This window comes from Cyanistes caeruleus, chromosome 3 (genome assembly GCF_971803275.1).
Source record: "Cyanistes caeruleus chromosome 3, bCyaCae1.hap1.1, whole genome shotgun sequence".
NCBI lineage: Eukaryota > Metazoa > Chordata > Aves > Passeriformes > Paridae > Cyanistes > Cyanistes caeruleus.
In genome coordinates, this window is record NC_141703.1 from 61863636 (window position 1) to 61882660 (window position 19025).

The 19025-nt window shown below is 39.3% G+C and overlaps 1 protein-coding gene across 3 annotated transcripts in view; it reads left to right on the forward strand.

The window, feature by feature from the left end:
* The window catches only part of RB1 (RB transcriptional corepressor 1), a 70536-nt gene that overhangs the window by 44463 nt on the left and 7048 nt on the right, over positions 1-19025 (forward strand). For all 3 annotated transcript variants that reach the window (XM_086881301.1, XM_086881300.1, XM_086881299.1), the window contains 2 exons: positions 17915-18033; positions 18419-18564. In XM_086881301.1, coding sequence (XP_086737427.1) covers positions 17915-18033; positions 18419-18564 — 265 coding nt within the window. The remainder of the gene's footprint in view (positions 1-17914; positions 18034-18418; positions 18565-19025) is intronic.

Here is a 19025-nt window from a genome sequence, read left to right on the forward strand (position 1 = left end):
AGGCTCAATTACTGGAACGAAAATCTCTGCAGTACAGAAATCTGGTGTCATAGGTCAAAGCCTTAAGCAATAACTCATGTTTGGAGAGACAAAGTAATGGCAATGAGTGTGTGTCTCACTGATTAGAACTTGATTTGGCGTTTGTGCACAGAGGCAGGGTGGGATGTCTGGTCCATTTTACCACTGTATATGTTCTTTAGAGCAGTGATGAAGGTGCATCCTCAGCCTTTGCTCTATCTGTCAGCGCTCCTGCCTTGCTGTGGCTCCTCGTTGTTGCTCCTGTTACAAGCATGGATGCTACTCAGAGCCGTATTTTGGGGCTTTATGTGTATGGTTGTGTTGTCATTAGGCCTCTGTTGCCCCTGAACCCTTTTGGTGCAGTACAGTACATGTACTTTGCACTAACTGATGACCTAAGTGATGTTTGTGTATGTCCAGAAACAGCATTCAGCTGCAGGTTTTTCCACCTGCAGATGAAAATGTGAAACCCCTGAACTGACAAGTTCTTTTTCTTCCCTTCTTGTTTCAGCGAGGAGAGTTATGACTGAGCAGGCAGGCTGGGTCATTTTAGTGTAAAAGTGTGAACAGCAAAGGCGAATTGTATACCCACATTCTTAATTTAGATGTAGCTGATTGTTACCAAGTAGTGTTTTAATTTGTGTGAGCTTGTCCAAGCTGAAGAACCTACTGAAGGACCTTGGGAGTCAGGGGTGGCCTCCCTTCTGGCCAGGCTCCAGCATGAGCAGGGGGGAAGCCTCATTTCGTGCTCTCCTTTTGTTAGATCATGTTTTGAGATGTTGGGCTTTGTGCCAACAGGTTTGGAAAAGACTTTAGTAGCCCCCAACACCTTAAATTTAAAGAAGTTTAACAGTTGTGGAGGAAGATTTGACAGGGTAATGGCCTTGCTTATACTCCTTCACCACAGGCCACTTTGCTTTAGGATGGGAAGGAGGGGGTAGGCAGGAGGAAGCAGCTGCAGGGCGGGCCTTGTACACTGAGAGTTTTTTTGTCTCCAAAGGAAACAATGCTGTTGCTGCAGGGAAATTCATATTGAATCTGCCTTTCTGCATCAGAGAGTCAGGGAATGAGTTAGGACCTGTCATTTGTTGCTAGTGCTATATGAGCAAAGCCTGCATTTCCATCAACAGGCTTCCTGTGGCTCTTGAAAAGGCACCAAAGGCAGAATAAGAATGGGCTCCTTAAAGCCAGGAGCTGATGAGATGCTTGAAATCATCTCTCACTTCAGCAGCGAGCAAGTTTTTTGCACTGCTTCAGTTAGTTACCACATAACTCTGCTTCTCTGAATTTAGATACCTATTTAAGGCGATTTTGGATTTGTGTGGCAAACCTGCTCCACCACAGGGGTTCAGAAGGAAAAGTGCTTATAACCTTAGCAGTGTGCTAGGGGAATGGCTGTAGAACACTGCTCCTTCCTCCCCAGGATGTCATAGAGCTTATTACTTGCTGTCATCTAGGATCCCTTCAATTCAGAAGTCCAAGTTGAGTGGCAAAAAAACATTTCACTGAAATAAAACAAGTATTTGAAGGCTTCCAAGCTTTTGGAGTTGTGCAGACCAGTGTTGTATGTTCCTCTGGTGGTACCCTCATCTTCAGAGCTGGAATTAAACCAAAGTTGTGGTCAGAGGTGAAATGCATTTGAACTTGTCTAATATACTGCATTCAGTCAGTGCCAATGCTAATACTGAAGGCTGTTTAGAGGGGAAAAAGCAACTCCAACATTAATAGCATTACAGGATTTCCAAGGCCAGAGTATGCACTGTTTAATGAGGGTTGTCAGGTGCACAAAATGCTGTGTGTAAGACCATTATGCAGTAACAAATGTTACTACTTTCAGAGTAGCACCTGCATCATGGTGCAGGCATTTGTTCTCACTTGGCTTAAGCAGTCTTATGCAGAAGAGCTTGTGCTGTCTTGGTGCAGGGAAGACAAACCCTGGCAGGACAATATTTACTTTGATCTAAGTATTATTATTAATCTAGCTATTTTGATGGATTTTAGCTTGCTTTTTTTTTTTTTTTTTTTTTTTTCCTTTTTGTCTATTTACTAGAGTTTCTCTTTGAACATGTGCATGTTCAAGGAAGTGCTGAGAAGTAGGGCTGAGAGCCAGGAAATCTTTTTGGCTGTGCCACAGATTTTCTGTTCCAATCCTGGCAAAGTTTTCTATGACTTGGTCCTCAATCTTCCCTCCACATAAGAGCTTGTTCACTTCCACGCTGGGATGTGTGGCTGTCTTTATTGCTAAATATAGTTTGAAGCCCTTGGATGGAGAACCCTCTATTAAATATCATCTTGAGATAATTACAGTGGCTATTGAATGTGACAAAAATATAGACAGCTTAAAATTTTGGATTTTTAGATTAGATTCCAGCCAAACAAATGGATGAATTAAGACATTTCATTTGTTTCACTTCCATAAGTTTCTGGAAAAACAGATACAGAGGAAGCAGGGCTGGGTGTTTTGACCTTCTCAGCTGTGTTTTGAGGCTGCCTGCTCAGACACCCCAAAGTCACTCTAAGACTGCTTCTGAGACGTGGCTCACTTCTGTCTTAAAATGTGGTGATGGTCTCCACCTATGGAGATCAAGTGAAGCTGTTATGGCACTGAAAATTTGCCTTTTTTCCTGTGTTGGTGTGGCAGGCAAGCCTTCAAATGAGCATCATAAAAATTTAGGATGTACAGAGTATTTTTATCTAGCCAGCCTAATCCCTTGTGACTGTTGCAGAGGCAGTTAAAGGCTCCTCCATGTCAGGAAACTTGTTAGCTTAATGCATATGGAATCACACATACAAATTACAAGTAAAAGTTGACTGTGTGATTGCTTCAAAAGGGAAAAGGAAGGGCAGAATAAAATTCCAGACTTCTTCCTTCTTGTGCGATTGAAATGCTTCTCTTTCCTCTTTGAAATTGTTTCAGTTTCTTTTACAGGAGACACAACTGCTCCTCTCCTGCTTGTAGACAGAGGAAACAATTTCTCTCCTTCTGTATGAGTTTTTAGGCTGCTAGAGTATTTCCCCACTCCCCCTTACTCTTGGGTTGATAGTGTAAGTCTAGTTGATCTCATGGAAGGCTAGTAGAGGTTAGATAACATGAAATCTTTTCTAGCTTTAATCTGTGGATTGATTGGTTTAAAAGGGATGGACTAAACAGTGAAAGAAAGGATCATAGAGATTACAAGCTTGAAAAGTGAATGTTGATATTCTTCAGTGGGAAGGAGAATGGGAAAAAAGACTGTAAACAATCTTAACAACATGATTTTCAGTGGATAAGAATAGAATGAAGGGAATCTCTAAAATGTCAGGTAGGAAGAAAAATGCCTTAAGTTGAACAAAATGCCTGAGTTCCTAAACTCCCATTTGCTTTTTTTTCTAACTTAAAAAGTGTTTATTCAGTTACTCTGCAAACGTGATTGAAATAACATCAATACTTGAAATTTCTGTCTGCTGTAGATGCAGGAAATAAGTTAAATGCCTTTCCCAAACACTGTGACAAGTTCTGGCTCTACTCATTCTTATACTTTCTAAATCCAAGGATTAAAAATTCAGTTTGAGTTGGCAGAAGTTTGCCAGATGTTCCATGGCTAAATTTTTTTACTCAAAAGACTTCTCAAGTGCTGAACATCACTGTTTCACAAAAACCTAAAATTAATTAAAAAATAATTTGTTATAGTAAGCAAATATTAGGAATTATAGTAAAGAAGAAACCTCATAAATTGTTTTAGAAACTCTTCCAAGCATAGGGGGTGAAATGATTGGGGTAACAGAACATCTGTAATTTGTGTAGTTCTAAAGCAATTGAATTACTATTTTTCTTACCTTTAGTGTAAGTTTTTGCCCAACATATGTTCTCTGGGCAGGATTAAGGTAGTCTGGTTCTGTGTCAGGATTCCTGCAGTGTCAGTAACACTGCAGTGTTACTGCATTGGTTCTTGAGGATATGTTTTATTTTCATGCCAAATTACTTGCAAACACTGCATCCAGTGTTTACAATCTCCTTCAGTTTTGGCCGAATGGAGGCCTCTGACTTTATATACAGAGGATTTTAACCTCTACTTGTCAGAGGCAGCACAAAGCCCACAGTCACATTCCTATACTGCATTTTGTGAACTGTAACATGAAGAAGTTACTGAAAGAATTTACCACAGTCATTCAATAATATTTATGTGAGTCCATATTTTTAAAAATAACCAAAACCCCATGATATTAATTTGGTTTCATTCACAAAACTGGAACATAAGAAGTTAAGGGGGGGTGGTGGGGAGAAGTTTCATAAGAATTACTCAGGCTGGTAAGCTAATTAGTTTAGATAAATGCTGACATGAAAATGCTTGTCAGGGGAAAACTGCTGCCAAAAAGCAGAACTCAGGCTTGATTAATGGAGAGAACTATTACTTTCTAAATGTGTAAGTCAGCAAATAACCTCTTTAAATTCTGCATGATAAGATCACTTAAATGATTATTTAGCTTATCATTAGTACTCGTAAACAGCAATTACAAATACTTCAGCTGACTTTCCCTTAAAACTGCTCTTTCATTCCAGCCCATATTCTGAAGTTTTATGAAACCAATTTGGTGCTTTTTGAACCATTTTACTGCACTGTTGACCACATTTAGCAGTTGCTTCTTCAATGTGGCAATCAGCTAATACCAAGAACATAGCAAAGGAAATGTCAAAACTTTGGAGGATGGACAAAGGTCATGCTTCTCATGTGATAATTAAAATTTTTTCTGCTGTAATCTTGGAGAAATGGACCGATGCTCTCAAATGCAAAACATAAATGATCCATTTGCAATGAATCTCTGCTAATAACCTTCCTGGAAAGGTGGTAAGGTGTTTTTCTGGGAGACAGTTTGACCCTGGCAGGAGAAGGGAGGCTGGAACCCACATCTCATGCCCTGAGCAAATGCTCTTGTTATGGGGGATTCTTATCCTTTGCAGTAAGGCAGTGAGTCTTCTGAAAGAAAGGTGGAAGTATTCAAGCCCATGGGGGAATGGATGGGGCTTTGAGTCACTTGGTCTAGGCAAAAATGTCCCTGCCTCTGGTGGTAAGGGTTTTGGAACTAGGTGATATTTAAGTCCTTTTCAACTCAAACCATTCTGTGATAATGTATTTAGCCTCAGAAAAAGGCACAACACTGAGAACAAAAACTTTGTGCTGCAGTTCCTGGTATGATATCCATGCAGTGGTGGTTTGCTCCTCCAGTGGAGGTGGCAGAGTGTCGAGATGAAGAACAAGGCATGGGACCACCTTGCTTTGAGTTGATTTATTGCTCAAGTAGCCAGATAAGATGTCAGTCTGAAGGCGTGAGATTTAGATAAGCAACAAGTCAGCCATAGCTCAAGCTAGTCACGAGTTTGTTCTTTGCATGGCAATATATAACATTTTGGTCCAGTAGGCAGTTGACACAAGACTTGTTTTCACTTATTAACCTATCACCTTTACTTAATTTTGCTGCACTGCACCTGTCTCTTAGCCAATAAGCTGACACACTCACATGCCCCTCTACTTCAGTTTCTGGATCTCTAACCTACTCCGTAACTCACACTATTACAGCTTAAACCTCAAACTATTTTACCTAATATAATTTCTTACCTACTCTAGGCATATTCTTACTTATAACTATAGGAACATAAGTTTATAATTTCTCTCCCCAATGTCTGTGCACCTTCATCATTACATTAACCCAAGCTCTTTCCAAGGCTGCAGGTCGAACCCTTCAGCATCTGTGAAAGTTTCTATTTTTCCATTTCCAACAGCAGAGGAAGCTCCAAGTAGTGTTTTGCAGCCTACAATGTCCTGCACCACACCCCATGCTCGAGTCTCTGGGTTTTGCCAAACTTCCTCAGCTGTGGTCTGTGGTGGTTCAGTAGGTATGAGGTACCTGTTGTGGAAGGTCCTACTTCTGCTCACAAACACTCCCTTAACTTTCTCTGTACTTCTTGAATTCCTTGGGTTCTGATACAGTTTTTATGGTTGATTTAAACAGTTTAAATGTGGGCTGTTGCTCAAAGTAATCCTACTACTGTCCATTTAAGCCTCTCAGCTTCTTCCTTTGTGCTGTGTGTACATATGCAGTCAGCAAATGAGGACACCTATTTGGTTTAAAACTAATCTTAACAACTACATAATTTGCAATTATAGCTAGCTGTGCTAATGCTGAAGCAAAGGATGAGGCAAAAAGTGCAGAGTACTTGGAGTAGTGCTTAAACTGATTTAAGCCAGTAGTGAAACTGTGGTGGAAGTCTTGTGGCAGTGTTCAACACTGAGGCTTTCATATCTGTATTGTTTTGACTCTTGGCCAGACATAGCCTAGTGTTTGGTGGTGTGAGGTTTAAAAGCCTCAGCTAAGCTCAAGAGTGAGATCTGTGCTCCTGGTCTACTACCCTATAATTTATTTTCATGTAAACTGTTTGGAAAAATGATATTTATAATGTAATAAAAGAGCCATGTATGCCTAATTGATTTTTCCACCAAGGAGGATAAAAATGAGCAGTAATACAGATATAGTATGCATAGTCATGCTTTCTTACATGAGATTGATAGGGATGATAAAGGATGACAGCTTTCTAGACAAATATCCAATCCAGAGTACATTGAAGATGCTGTAAGTTTTCTTACTGGCTTCAGGGTGTTGGAAGCATTGGACCAACTGCCTTCTTCACTCTTGATATTGGTTTTTGTTTTCATTGTCTCAGGTCAAATGGTCTAGAGAGTTGGAAAATCACAGACAAATAAATACAAGTACCTCAATATCACTTGCAGCTAAAATAGACAAAGCAGAGAGTCAGGCAGCAGGAAGATGGATTCAGGCTGAGATTCTAATTTGTGGGTCTAACCTCAGAAATGCATTAATTTGCAGCCTCTTATTTCCTTGGAAGTAAATGATAAAACCTGCTTTGTTTTTGGTGTAGCTCAGTCATTGGTTTCTATGCTTCAGAGTAGCTATAGAAAATACCCACCGAATGACAAATAAAGAACCTGTTAGATACTCAAGAAAAAAAAAATACAGAAATCTACACAGTAGAATTCCTACTGGATTGAAGTACCTTATTGAGGTGCTTTATATGAGCTTTTCTTAACAAGTCATTTATATGTAAGACTTCTGGCTGCTGTTCTGCCGTGTTTGTGGGCACACTTTGGGTTATGGTTTCCCTGTGAGTCTGACACCAGTATGTTTATGGTGAAGGCAGTGGAGCTGCCCATAACAGATCCCACAGTAACAAAAAGCATTTTACTTGCTGTGAAGGTAAAGAAAGCAGAGCTAGAGTGCATTCAAAGTAACTCCTTTAAATTTGACAACTGTTTCCATGTGTACTTTGTGCATCATTCTCTGAAATATCAGGAGTGTATATATAGATGCACAGAAAAATGGAAGTGTATATACCTAAGTCAGTGTGAAAATGATCTGCTTCTTTGCCAGAAACAATGTGGTGAAATTTCAAGGTCAGCTTGTGTTTTTAAGTCTTCCTTTTATTCTTTATATTTTCTGAGGCAGGCAGGTTATCCTGATTAAAATGCAACCTAAATTTATGAGAGTTATGACATCTTAATTTCATGTGTAAGTTTGAGAGGCAAGTTTAGGAGAAATGGCTGAGCTCAGTTCAAGTTTGTTTTTTCTAGAGCAAATATGAGAAGCTGTAAAATTCAACAGTACCTGGAATTGCATTATTGTCTACGTAATGTGAGACCTTTACACACTCTGGAGCTTGAGAGCTAAAGGGAAACATTTTGGGGGGGTTTCTATAAGCTCAGCATTTTAAAATCCCTTGTCAGGAGAGGAAATCTTCCCAGTCATCCCAACCTTCCTGCATTTGCTTACCCCACAGGAAGTAAACAGTAAGTTCAATGTAGTTTTTTGTAACTTCAGTAAAACAGAGGTGAAATATTTTGATTAAGTCATGCACAATGACTGTTCACGGAGTGGTCAAGATTTAAAATGAGCATATGATGCCTTTTAAAACACTGCTTGGTGAGCTCCCATTTTGAAATTGCTAAAAGAGATGCTACAACCAGATTGGTAGTACTAGAAGAGAGACTTTGAAATGCTTTTGTTACACTTGCAAAATGTAGGGTTTCTGCAGGAATATGTTTCGCTGAAGTTTCTTCCAAAAAATGCGATTGAAGTAAAAGAAAAGTTTTAAGAAGCTGATTGATCTTTCCTTAAATTTAAGGGAGAAAAACTAGGATCAAAAGGCTTGAATTTTCACTAATTAGGATGCAGAGCATAGTGGTTCCCTCAAACATTGAACTTGGGTTTTGCTTTGCTTACAAATGACAGAGAATTTCTCACAATAAAAATGCAGAGCTCTGATAGAAAAGCACGTTGTTATTGGAGGATTTCACATTTTTCATTTGTGTTTTCTAGCAGGATATTTGTAATTTAATGAGACTGAGGAAACATGTTTTGATCATTTGGTAATTGAATGCACCTTATCACCTAAGTCACTTTTACTGCTTTATTGGTATGTACTCTTCATGTATTGCCTAATGTCACTGATTTGTTCCTTCAGGGAGAGTCTCATAACTTCTTTCTATATACATAGTGCAGTTGTAAATTATATGCCAAGGTCATATAATCAGGCAACTGATTCTTGTACAAAGCCTCCAACCCAAGTTCTGGCTTCAGGTTCCACAATGGGTGGGCAGAAGGGCTGCAGGTGGGATGCTGAGTATGGGTCCTTCGCTGCACAGATGTGCAGCACAAAGGTTTCCGTGGCGAGGGAGCTCTCTGCATTGGTGCTACTCAAATGTGAAAGGGGGGTGGATCTGGTTTGTGGTGTTCTGGAAAAAAACCCAACCAAACGTGCTCTTTATCTTTTTATAGCTGTAGGTAGATCTTAAACCTTGAAGAAGATAAATGCTTTCCCAGATCCCTGTGAATTCATCCAAACAGAAATGCATTTTGTTTTAAACACCCTGCTGGAACAGGGAGGTTGGACCAGATGCCCCACTTCCAACCTTAACCCTTCTGTGGTTCTCTAATATCCCACATGATTTTGCTCTAAATATCCAAGGGGGAAATGTTACACCTTCCAGTGTGTTTTTCCAGAGTCTGAGCTGGCCATCACTGAGCAGCCTTCATCAAAGATTCTTGTGTTACCATGAGAAAAGGCACTGAATATCACATCTTATGTTATTTTCTGAAAAAAATACTGGCCTAGTTTGCAGAAATGTGAGCTCAAACTTCTTGCAGATGTTGATGTGGTCCAGGTGTGGTCTGCATTTACCACATCCACACACACGCTTAGATCTTAAATAAATTGTTTAGATTTTTTTGCACCATTTTGTTGGTTTTGCCCCTCTTTGCTAGTTCAGCTACATATTTTGGTCTTATAAAAAAAATTAAAGCAGTTATATTGCATTGTTTTAAGGTTTATTTAGTCTTCTTTTTAAGGATCTTAGAATAAAATCATGGATATTCCATGTTTCAGTGTAAAATACCTCTGACTCCCAACATTTGCTAAGGGATACTCTTACATTTAATAATAATAGTTACAATTATTTCTCTGCTTCATATTTCTGCTTTTATTTCTATGCAAAGCTAATGCTGACCAAGTAATTCTGATGACATAGTAATTGTTGTATTGTTTCTTATATGATTATACAAATTTACAGTTTGTAGTTATGGAAGCCAACTAATGCTGTAGATCAGTGAAATTACTCTTGAGATGAGTGGTGGAAAGTGAAGGAATAACCAGAAAAAAACTGGGATGTTAAGGAGATTAGCACTTTTTCTTTCTTTCTTTTTTTTTTTTAGTAGAAAGCTCTGTAGTGTCTTTTACACCTTTTAACAAGGATATGTAGTGGCAGGACAAGGGGAATGGCTTTAAGCGGAAAGAGGTTGGGTTTAGATCAGATATTAGTAGGAAATTCTTTACTGTGAGGGTGGGAGGCACTGACACAGGTTGCTGAGAGAAGCTGTGAATGCCCCATCCCTGGAAGTGTTCCAGGCCAGGCTGGATGGGGCTCTGAGAAACCCGGTCTGGTGAAAGGTGTCTCTGGAAGGAGGGACTAGATGACCTTTAAGATCCCTTCCAACCCCAACTCATTCTGTGATCTGCCTCAGAATTAGCTGCTTTGAAATTAACTACTTTGAGAGAAAGCAGAGTGGAAAAACACTTAGTAATTGATAAAACAAAAGATGTATACAGTTACTTAAAAGTGAGTATGAAACAGGTGTAACATAAAAAAAACTATAGGTACCAGTGGTTCCAAGTTTTTGTTTCAGGTCTGATAAGACAAGTTATTGAGGAGTTTGGGGTGTATCTAGTGATTTTTATACTATTTTGTATCACACTGTCAAAATTGAATTATTTATTTTCAGTTTGGAAAGAACGGGTTTTTTAAGGGTTTTTTTGGGTGTATTTTTTTTTTTAAATTAACTCTAAGTAACAGCCCAAGACCTTTTTTGACATTTTCTTGTTTGATTTCCATTGCTACCTTCCTTACCTCTATTATGCTGCATTTTGACTGATTGTTAAATAACTGCTTGTAAGGCAGAAATGCTTAATTGGAAATATCTTCTTAAATTCTGAACTGAGCGCCAACTGAGCGCTCTGAAGCTCTGCATGTGCTTCTGTTTCAAAAGCCAAGCACAGCAGGGTGGCTGCCAGGTCTTGTCTGCCTCCAGCTCATACCAAGGTATAGACCAGCTGAGCCTGAGATATCCCATAATGATAGCCATACAAAGTATTGGCTTAAATTGAGATCAAAACTCTTCTCAGAGGGAGGATTTCTGCCCAAAATGTTGTGACACAGATAGTTTTGTTGAAGCTTCTAAACCTTTTGTTAAAGGTTTTTCTTCTTTTTCATGTCTAATTTCCTTCATATTGAAATGTTTTCCAGAATTGGTTGATAAATCCAATCACACAGAATGGTTGTCATGCTCATGTTGTCATGTTTTGTTACAAAACATGGCATACTGTTTTTGGAGCTCCAATTTGTGCCATTTTTCTCTTCTAGATTATATGAAGTACAATGCAAGATATATGTAGTCTTTTTTTTTCTTTTAAATACCACAAGCAGTCTGCCCTTAATGGTTTGAAGACATGTAACGAGTTCTCCTACCTAGGGTTAACTTTTCTGAGGAATTGTTCTTTCTGTGCATGCAGCTTGGTCACAATCCTCTGCAGATTATCTGTTAAATCTTTTTATGCTCAATCCATAGTTGGTTGACTCCTTGGTTATGTTTTTAAAAGATATTCTCCTGCTTTTTCAAAAATTGCTGTCTACAAAGTTTCCTGGCACACGTACTGCTTTTAGGTTGATAAGAGAATTGTTTATGGTACGTTGTACCTAAATTTGTCCAGCTAATGAGAATTTGGAAAAAACACAAAATTTGAAACTGAATCATGGGCTTTAACCAAAAGTCTCAGAGGCACCTTATTGTCATGTTTCTACTTGTACTTGTGAAAATATTTCCCAGAACCACTCTTAATTGTTGTTTTGGGAACTGGGACTGTGTAAATGAAACTGATAGAAAGTGTGATGCAATACTATGACAATTGGATTGCTACAGTAGTATTTATGTAAATAAAAATGTCTTTACCAAGATAGGCATTTTGTGACTCAAAAGTTCCTCTGAAGAAAGTAAGCGTGTGAGTGCTATTTTTCTCCCCAGTGTAAGAATTTTTCCTGCTTAGAAATAACTGTAGAACTGTTCTGTCTAGTACTTTGTGATGTTAATTAACATAATGGTCCCTTTAAAGCATCTCTTCTCTACTTCCTTTGCTGAAAATCTTTACACCCTGTAGTTTTTTCGCAGCTTAAAGCTGTTGTAAAAATTTTCAACCTCAAGAGTTTTTTTGTTGATATATTGTCATTTCCAACAGTCAAGTGGTTCACATCACATGGAGTTTGGTTTATTGTACACAATTTCCTGTGTGGAGAGTGGCAGGAAACTGGTATTGATTCAGTTGTTGTTGAGACCTTTGGCTCTGGTCTAAAAATCTCGAGATTTGTCCAAGAATTATTCACACTGAAGCCTGGCTGCTTTGGGAGCTAGGTAATAAACTTGCTAATTATTTCAGCTATAGATTGTTTCTGCAGCAGCAGCACTGCCAGGGCAGAATACAGATCCCTCTGGAAGATGCTCACAGCAATTGTTTAGGGGGAAAAAAACATGTGGCAAATGAGCCTAAAATTATATTTTCTTGGATAATGTTCAGCAAAAAAAAAAAAAGCAAAGGTTATTATATTTTGTAGTGCTTTGTGTACCTGCATGTGCAGTTGTGAGTTGGGCAGAAAAACTGCTGAAGGAAGTGGTGCAAGAGCTGCCAGCTGTGTAGTAGCAGTCTGCCCAGGGTCATCTTGAGCAGTTTAAATAAAACAGTTGTATAAAAGCATAGTTCTGCTTGTAGACTGTCTTTCAAAACTCCTTTGAAAGTGATTTTGAAAAGTTAGTCTCGCAGGCTTGGCAGACAGGAGCAGTCCTAATGACCAGGGTTTGTTTTCTTCCTTCACTATTCAACCAGTGATTGGTTGCAGAGCCACAAACCAGTAACTGTGTCAGAAGTTCCCTGTTTGCCAAGCATTATCACTGGTGTGTGTAATATTTTCAAACATAGACAATAGTTTTAGTCACTGTGTTGACACAGAAGGTCTGTCATCTTTATGGTTAAAAAGTGTTTTTACAAAATTCCTTCTGCATTGCTAGGAAGGGTATTTTCATGAAGCACTTGTGCAGTGAGGTGGGTCGCATGGACCTTCGCTAAGAGACGCTCTGAATCATAGAGAATTGGTTAATTGATCTGCATTTGGTGAAAAGTAATTTTCGGGGTGGAGGGGCTGAAAAGTATGGTGTTAATTATTCTGAAATAACGTCTGATTTCTAAGAACATTTGCCAAGTCTTTCCAGAGACTTCTGAGGAAGAATAGGTTATTACAAAGCTGTGAGGAGAATGTTGCTTTAAATGACGCTGCAAATCCAAAGTGTAAGATATATATTCAGGCTGTGGCAGCCTGGCTTTCCTTCTCTGGAGACTTTTGAACCTTTATCACTAAATAAAAGTTGATCCTCACAAAGCTGGATGTCTTTGAGTCATGCTTGAGATGAGTGGGGTAAGAATAGGACTTGTATTGGACATACACACACTGTGAAGGGTTAAAAGCAGATCTGTCAGTATTCTTAAATGAATTAAACTATTAACCCTGTAGTTTTAATGTTTTTCTTCATAAATTTTGTAAGAACAAGCCCCAGTACAAACATAATTTATGTAACACGACATGTGTGAAATTAGGACACAATCCTTAATATTGTTGATTTTTTTCATGATCAATACTCTTTCAGTTTAGACTGTGAAGTCTACTTTGTTTTAGCAGGTCTGAATTATTTCAGAATTCTGGTAACTAATTGTCACATAAAACTTCTGAAAACACAGTTGCAATCAAAAGCCAACTTTCTGGGCATGCAATTCTCCCTTGGGAAAGAGGGTTGGAAATAACTTGTGCTGATCCAGTCCTTGCACTTCCATTCCAAAGCTGTCAGTTCTAAACTGGCTTTGTTTTACCTTGCAAAATCACTGCCATCTTATATGACATTATGAAGAAGAATGTGTCTTAACATTATGTGTTGTAGTGACTGGTTTAATAACTTGAAAACAAGCAAAAGAAAAAAAGAAAGCCTGAGGCAAAAAAAACCAAACAGCCAAGAGACCTTGGCACTGAGATATATACATGGTTAAGTGCTAAACACTGCATTAAAATTTAATGTGAACAGATAGCTAAAACCTGAAAATATATTAGGAAATTATTGCCAAGAACAAAAACATAAAGTATACAGAAAACAAAGACAAAACCAGTATTTTTTTTAATTAGTGAACTACTAATAACACTGTTTAGAGTAAAGCTGCTCAGGGCTTTTCCTCTGTGGTCAGTGGAGTACGCCCAAACCCGCAGGGTGGCTCTTCCCTATATATAAGGATTTAGGTTTTTTTTTAATCTTTTCATGGAATCCAGCTAGTTGGGATAGAGCCAATACAAAGATTGGGAAGCTGGGAAGCACCTGTGTGTCCTGTAATTCCACTGTAGCCAAATAAAGAGTAGCAAATAAGAAATTCTGCCTGTTTTATCCATAAAAGGAGTTTTCAGATGGGGAAAAATCACTGCAGATGCTTGTGATGTAGGCATTGCTGCAGGGAATCCTCCTGCAGGGCCACTCTTAACAAAGCCCCACTTAATTCACAGAGTTTAGCCTTGGAGATTTAGTTAGCCCTGGGTATTTTGGGAAGGAACTGAGTCAAATTGCAGTCTTACTCTTCATTCTGATGACAGTGGCCTTTTGACCCTGAGAAATTTTAAGTCTTCATTGCTTTTTCACTTTTTGCACTAATAAAATGAGGTTTCTGTAGCCATCACAGGGAGGTCGCAAATGAAAAGTAGCATTTTGCTTAATTAGTGAAATTGATTCTGTGGCTGCATCTAGTAATATTAATCACTTACTGACCATTAAACTAAAGTAGAAACTGCAAATCTCCTTTCATGTTAAAGGAATGCATTGGAGGCGACCTGTTCACCTTAAATGCTGCTTAAAACCTTTAAAAAGCAATATGAAATTTGTAAAAGATGGCGTGAATGACATTACTTCAGAAACGAGTTCCTGATAAACATTCCTGTTCAATTAAGCTGGACCTGGGGGTTAAAGTTCTTTTGTGATTATTACTTCGAGGACTGGTAATTGCCTGGTTAATGATGTTGCATTTCTCTCATTTGAGTGTTGAATATCAAATTGTGGGACTGAAGCCGAAGTTTGCCCTGATAAGCTTGAAAACGCCCTGGACACTGCAGAATGCACTTTGTATTCATGGAATAGAAGTGTTTTTAATGTTTAAGTATAAAGAAAGGAGACACAGCTCTAATTAAACCCATCAGTTTTACAGTGTGGGGGGTAGTTGCACTCTAGAAAACCCATCTCTGTGTTTCTGCATTGTGGCACACGGGTTTTTGTGAGGCATCAGTCTTGTCAGTGCAGCACCTACTTCTCCAACTATGTGGCCATGCACTTGGAAAGGTACTCGTGAGAGTGGTAGGGGTCCCTGGGGAAAGAGCAGAGGGGGCTGCACCTAAAGTTGAGAGGAAGGTGGAAATGGTGATCAACAAAACAGCCACTTCAAATGTCACCAGGTCTGAAAGCTAAATCACCCCTTTCTGCTCGTGCAGCTGCAGGGCTGACAAGGCTGTGGTTTGCCCAGGGACCTGCATTGAACGGGGCTTTCTCACACTCTGCCACTGCTGGTGCTGGCAGCTCTGCACTGCTGGGGCCAGGTGGGTTGCAGCACACTCTTAGTCTTGCCACCTTTTCAACCACAGAGTCAATTAGTATTTGTGGGAACCAAAAGAGTTGTGTTGGACTCACTGTATGCTGCTGTTCGGGCTCTGTGGGTAGATGTTTCTACTCAAAGAATGTCCTCTTGCTGAATGTAGCCCATCTAACTGATGGAAAGCAGCAGTGAGCTCTGTGCATTCCTGTCGGATGAAATTCCATGTGCCAATCAGGTTGTGGAATAGGTTGTTGTCAGTAAATGCACAGCATCTTGTACTCGGTGTTCTGCTCTGCTCCCAGCCTTCGTGGTGTGGCTGTCCTGTCTGTTCTTACTGCTTGTCCCAGCTCTGTTTGTGATTCTCTGCACAGCAGACTTAAATCTAGGTTTGCTTTCTCTCTTAGCTTTCTGATTTAGTTGACTTCCGTGGAGGTTCACTGGTTGTTGAGACTGGCAGGTAGAAGAGGAGTGGAAATGATGCAGAAATAGGCAGATCCCTTCTGTGTGTGGCAAATTGCCATGCCCCCGTATCTTACCTAATGGAATCATATTCAGAACAGTGTCAGCAAAATTGGAGCAGGGCTGAGAGAGGACCTGGAACTGCTGGTCTCAAGTGCTAACTCAACAACAGTAACTTTGCTTCTCTTTCTAGACCTCATTCCCTTTTAGCAACCCCTTTTCCTCCTTCATTATAAGTAATACTTTTCCAGTCATTAATCACTAAAACGTGACATGAATGAAGTAGAGTTCACTCTTAGTCAAGATATCTCAGCAATGATTGCTCTGGGAAAGAAATTAGGATTCCTCAGAGCAAAGTGAAGTGATGGTGAGCATAATAAAAAAGGAAGAAGCCAAGTGGCCAGAAGAATGAGAAATGGAGGTCGTGTGTCTGTGTTTTCAGAAAGGGCAATGCTGACAGACACAAATGAGAAGTGAATGCTCTGCTAAATGGAGGGAAAAATTATGCAAACCAGGCCAAGAGCTGAACTGGTTGAGAAATTATGGAGAATCAACTATATGGTTATGAATCAGTAACTGATGTTTTTTCTGCTATGGATGAAAGAGTTCTGGTATTGCCAAAATCAAAATTTGCAGTGTGAAAAATTGTAAATCTCATTACTCTCATCTTGTTACTCTGAATTTTTATTTGATACACTTTAAAAAAAATGTTCTTTTTTTAGGAATATGTCTAAATAAGGAATGTCTCAATGCTAGTTTTAATTCTAGTCAAGTTTTACTAAGCTATTTCTTACTGCCTTAGCCTCGTGATGCTGCATGCTTTACATGCATGCTGTGCTCCTGTTAATAGCTATAGATTTGTCATCTGTTCTAATGCATTTTAATATTAAAAATGTGCATTTGGAAGGTCAAACAGACCAGGAACCATCAGACAGCGCATTGTGTACAGAGCAATGAGCTGACAGATTTTACTGCTGTCTTTTGGGAAGATCATTTGGGGAAAATGCTGCATGTCTGGTTTTGCCCACTTCATCCTGAGTCTTATGGATACTGCTTCCCCCACCTCCCACTCTCAAGAAGGCACATATTTGCTACTCAAATGTTCCTCTGTTGCTTCAGGAGTTCTGATGCTGCACTGCTGAGAGGCAATATTGTACTCAAGGATGAGTCTCCTGTTCAAAGAAAATAAAACAAACAAGTGATCAACCCTGTGCTTTCAAATTTATTTATGAATATGGTGTAAAGATATTTTCCCATGTGGTGTTGCTGTCTCAGCATAATTCTACACTGTGTGTGACACGCAAGCAGGCTGAGATTTTGCTTCTGCAGGACTGCTGTTTATTACTAACATCAGCAGAAGTGCTGATGTGGTTTCAGCCAGAACCTCCTTCATTCCACTTGCATTCTCTGCATCACCTCCTACCTTGAGCTCTTAGTTTCAGATGTATTCCAGAAGACTTGGTTCAAGTACTGATAGTTAACCTCAAGTCAAAACAGGGTTTGCTTTGGGCCATGAGGGCAGAGACTTATAGTGTATTCAGAGTCACTCTAACTCTTTCCAGAGGTGGCTCTGGAACATGCAGACACTAAATAGTCCCCAGTGCAGATAAGTGACTGTGGTTTATACACTATCAAATGTAAAATATTGTGTAGATGTAGCAGAAATGGATTAACAGTAGGTACAGCAGTAACTTTCAGTCACCAGTGGGCTGAGGTATTCTTTAGCTGTATTTGATGGAGTTTTTTGGGTTTTGGTTGGTTTGGTTTTGAATTTTTTGGGGGCATTGGGAGTATTTTTTGTTTGTATTATTCTGTTTTTTGAAATGTGACCTTTTATGTGTTTTCTTGTATTGGTTACTCTTCAGAAATGGCTTTAATAGGAAGTAGTAAGGCTTCTAGAATACAACTAATATAACTGTCTCAAATCTGCAGTTAACCTATATCTAATAGACTGCTGTTGAAACAGGGAAAAAAACATTTGATGTATTTAATAGCTCAAAATTAAATGGTTAAAATTTATCTTGCAAAGTGCTTGCAAGTGAGTGTTCTGAAGTACTTAAAAGCTTTAATCTTCTGTCAAGGTTCACATTTTGGTGGTTGGCTTTAGAGAAGAAACAAAATTCATTCAGAGTTGTTGTCTGTTCTTAGTGTAATGCAGGATTCCTATAATTTTTCCAGGGGTCACCTCTGTTTGATCTTATCAAGCAGTCAAAAGAGCGAGAAGGCCAAACTGATCAGCCCGAACCCACTTCTGCTCTCAATATGCCTCTCCAGCATAACCACACTGCTGCAGACCTGTAAGTGAATGCCTGAGGTCTAGGAAAATGTGAAGTTGATATCACCCTTAATATTCAAATCCACCTGTGTTCTGTTTTCCTACTTCTTAGGCTTGGTACTTAAGTTTTGTCAAAGCATCGTATGTGCAGATATTTATTATACATAAAAAATTAAATCAAATGCTGAAACATTTTTCCCTAGCCCTATCAAATTTGTAATTGTAAACTGTTACATTACTTGCCTAGGAATAAATAAGTCCCTGTACCAGGTGTTGGGGATAGCAGGACACAATAGCAATTTATTTCTTCTAATGGGGAAGAGGGAAGAGTTCCTTCAAGTATTTTTCATATAAAATTGTTCCTTCATCCTGTGATATTAAATGCTTAATATATGTTGAACCTCCAGCTATCTTTCTCCTGTGAAATCTCCTAAGAAGAAGGCATCTGGACCTCCTCTAAGTGCTACTTCCACTCCAGATGTTCAACCTGCTGTGACCCCCCAAACACAGAAACCGCAGAAATCTACCTCCCTTTCTCTGTTCTACAAGAAAGGTTTGTTCCTTCCACATGTACCGACATTGCAAAGTTATCTCTTGCTTTTTATCCTTTTCAGGTTTTGGCACTCAGCATTTCTGAAAAGTTTGTTTTAGGATCTGTAGTGCACAGCATGCAAACCTCTGGAAGAAAGGGAAAAATGGTGCCAGCGGGTGGTTACTGCGTGCACTCTGCACTCCAGGAGCTCAAACTGAAAACTTCCCTATCCTGGCTGCAAGAATGTCCATATGGGCTCAGAGGGTTCTTCTGTCGTAGCATCCTTTTCCCAGCAGTGACCATAAAGAGACGTCATGTGAAGTTGAACAACTGGGCAGACATGGCTGGTGCTTTTCCAGGCTTGTTCTTTGTCCAGCTTGGGGGGTTTCTGAACTTTTTGTGCCGTATTTGCTTTGTAACTCTCAGCAGATTCACGTTCCAGGTGCTCGTTCAGGCTCTTTTTGAATTGACATAGACACAAG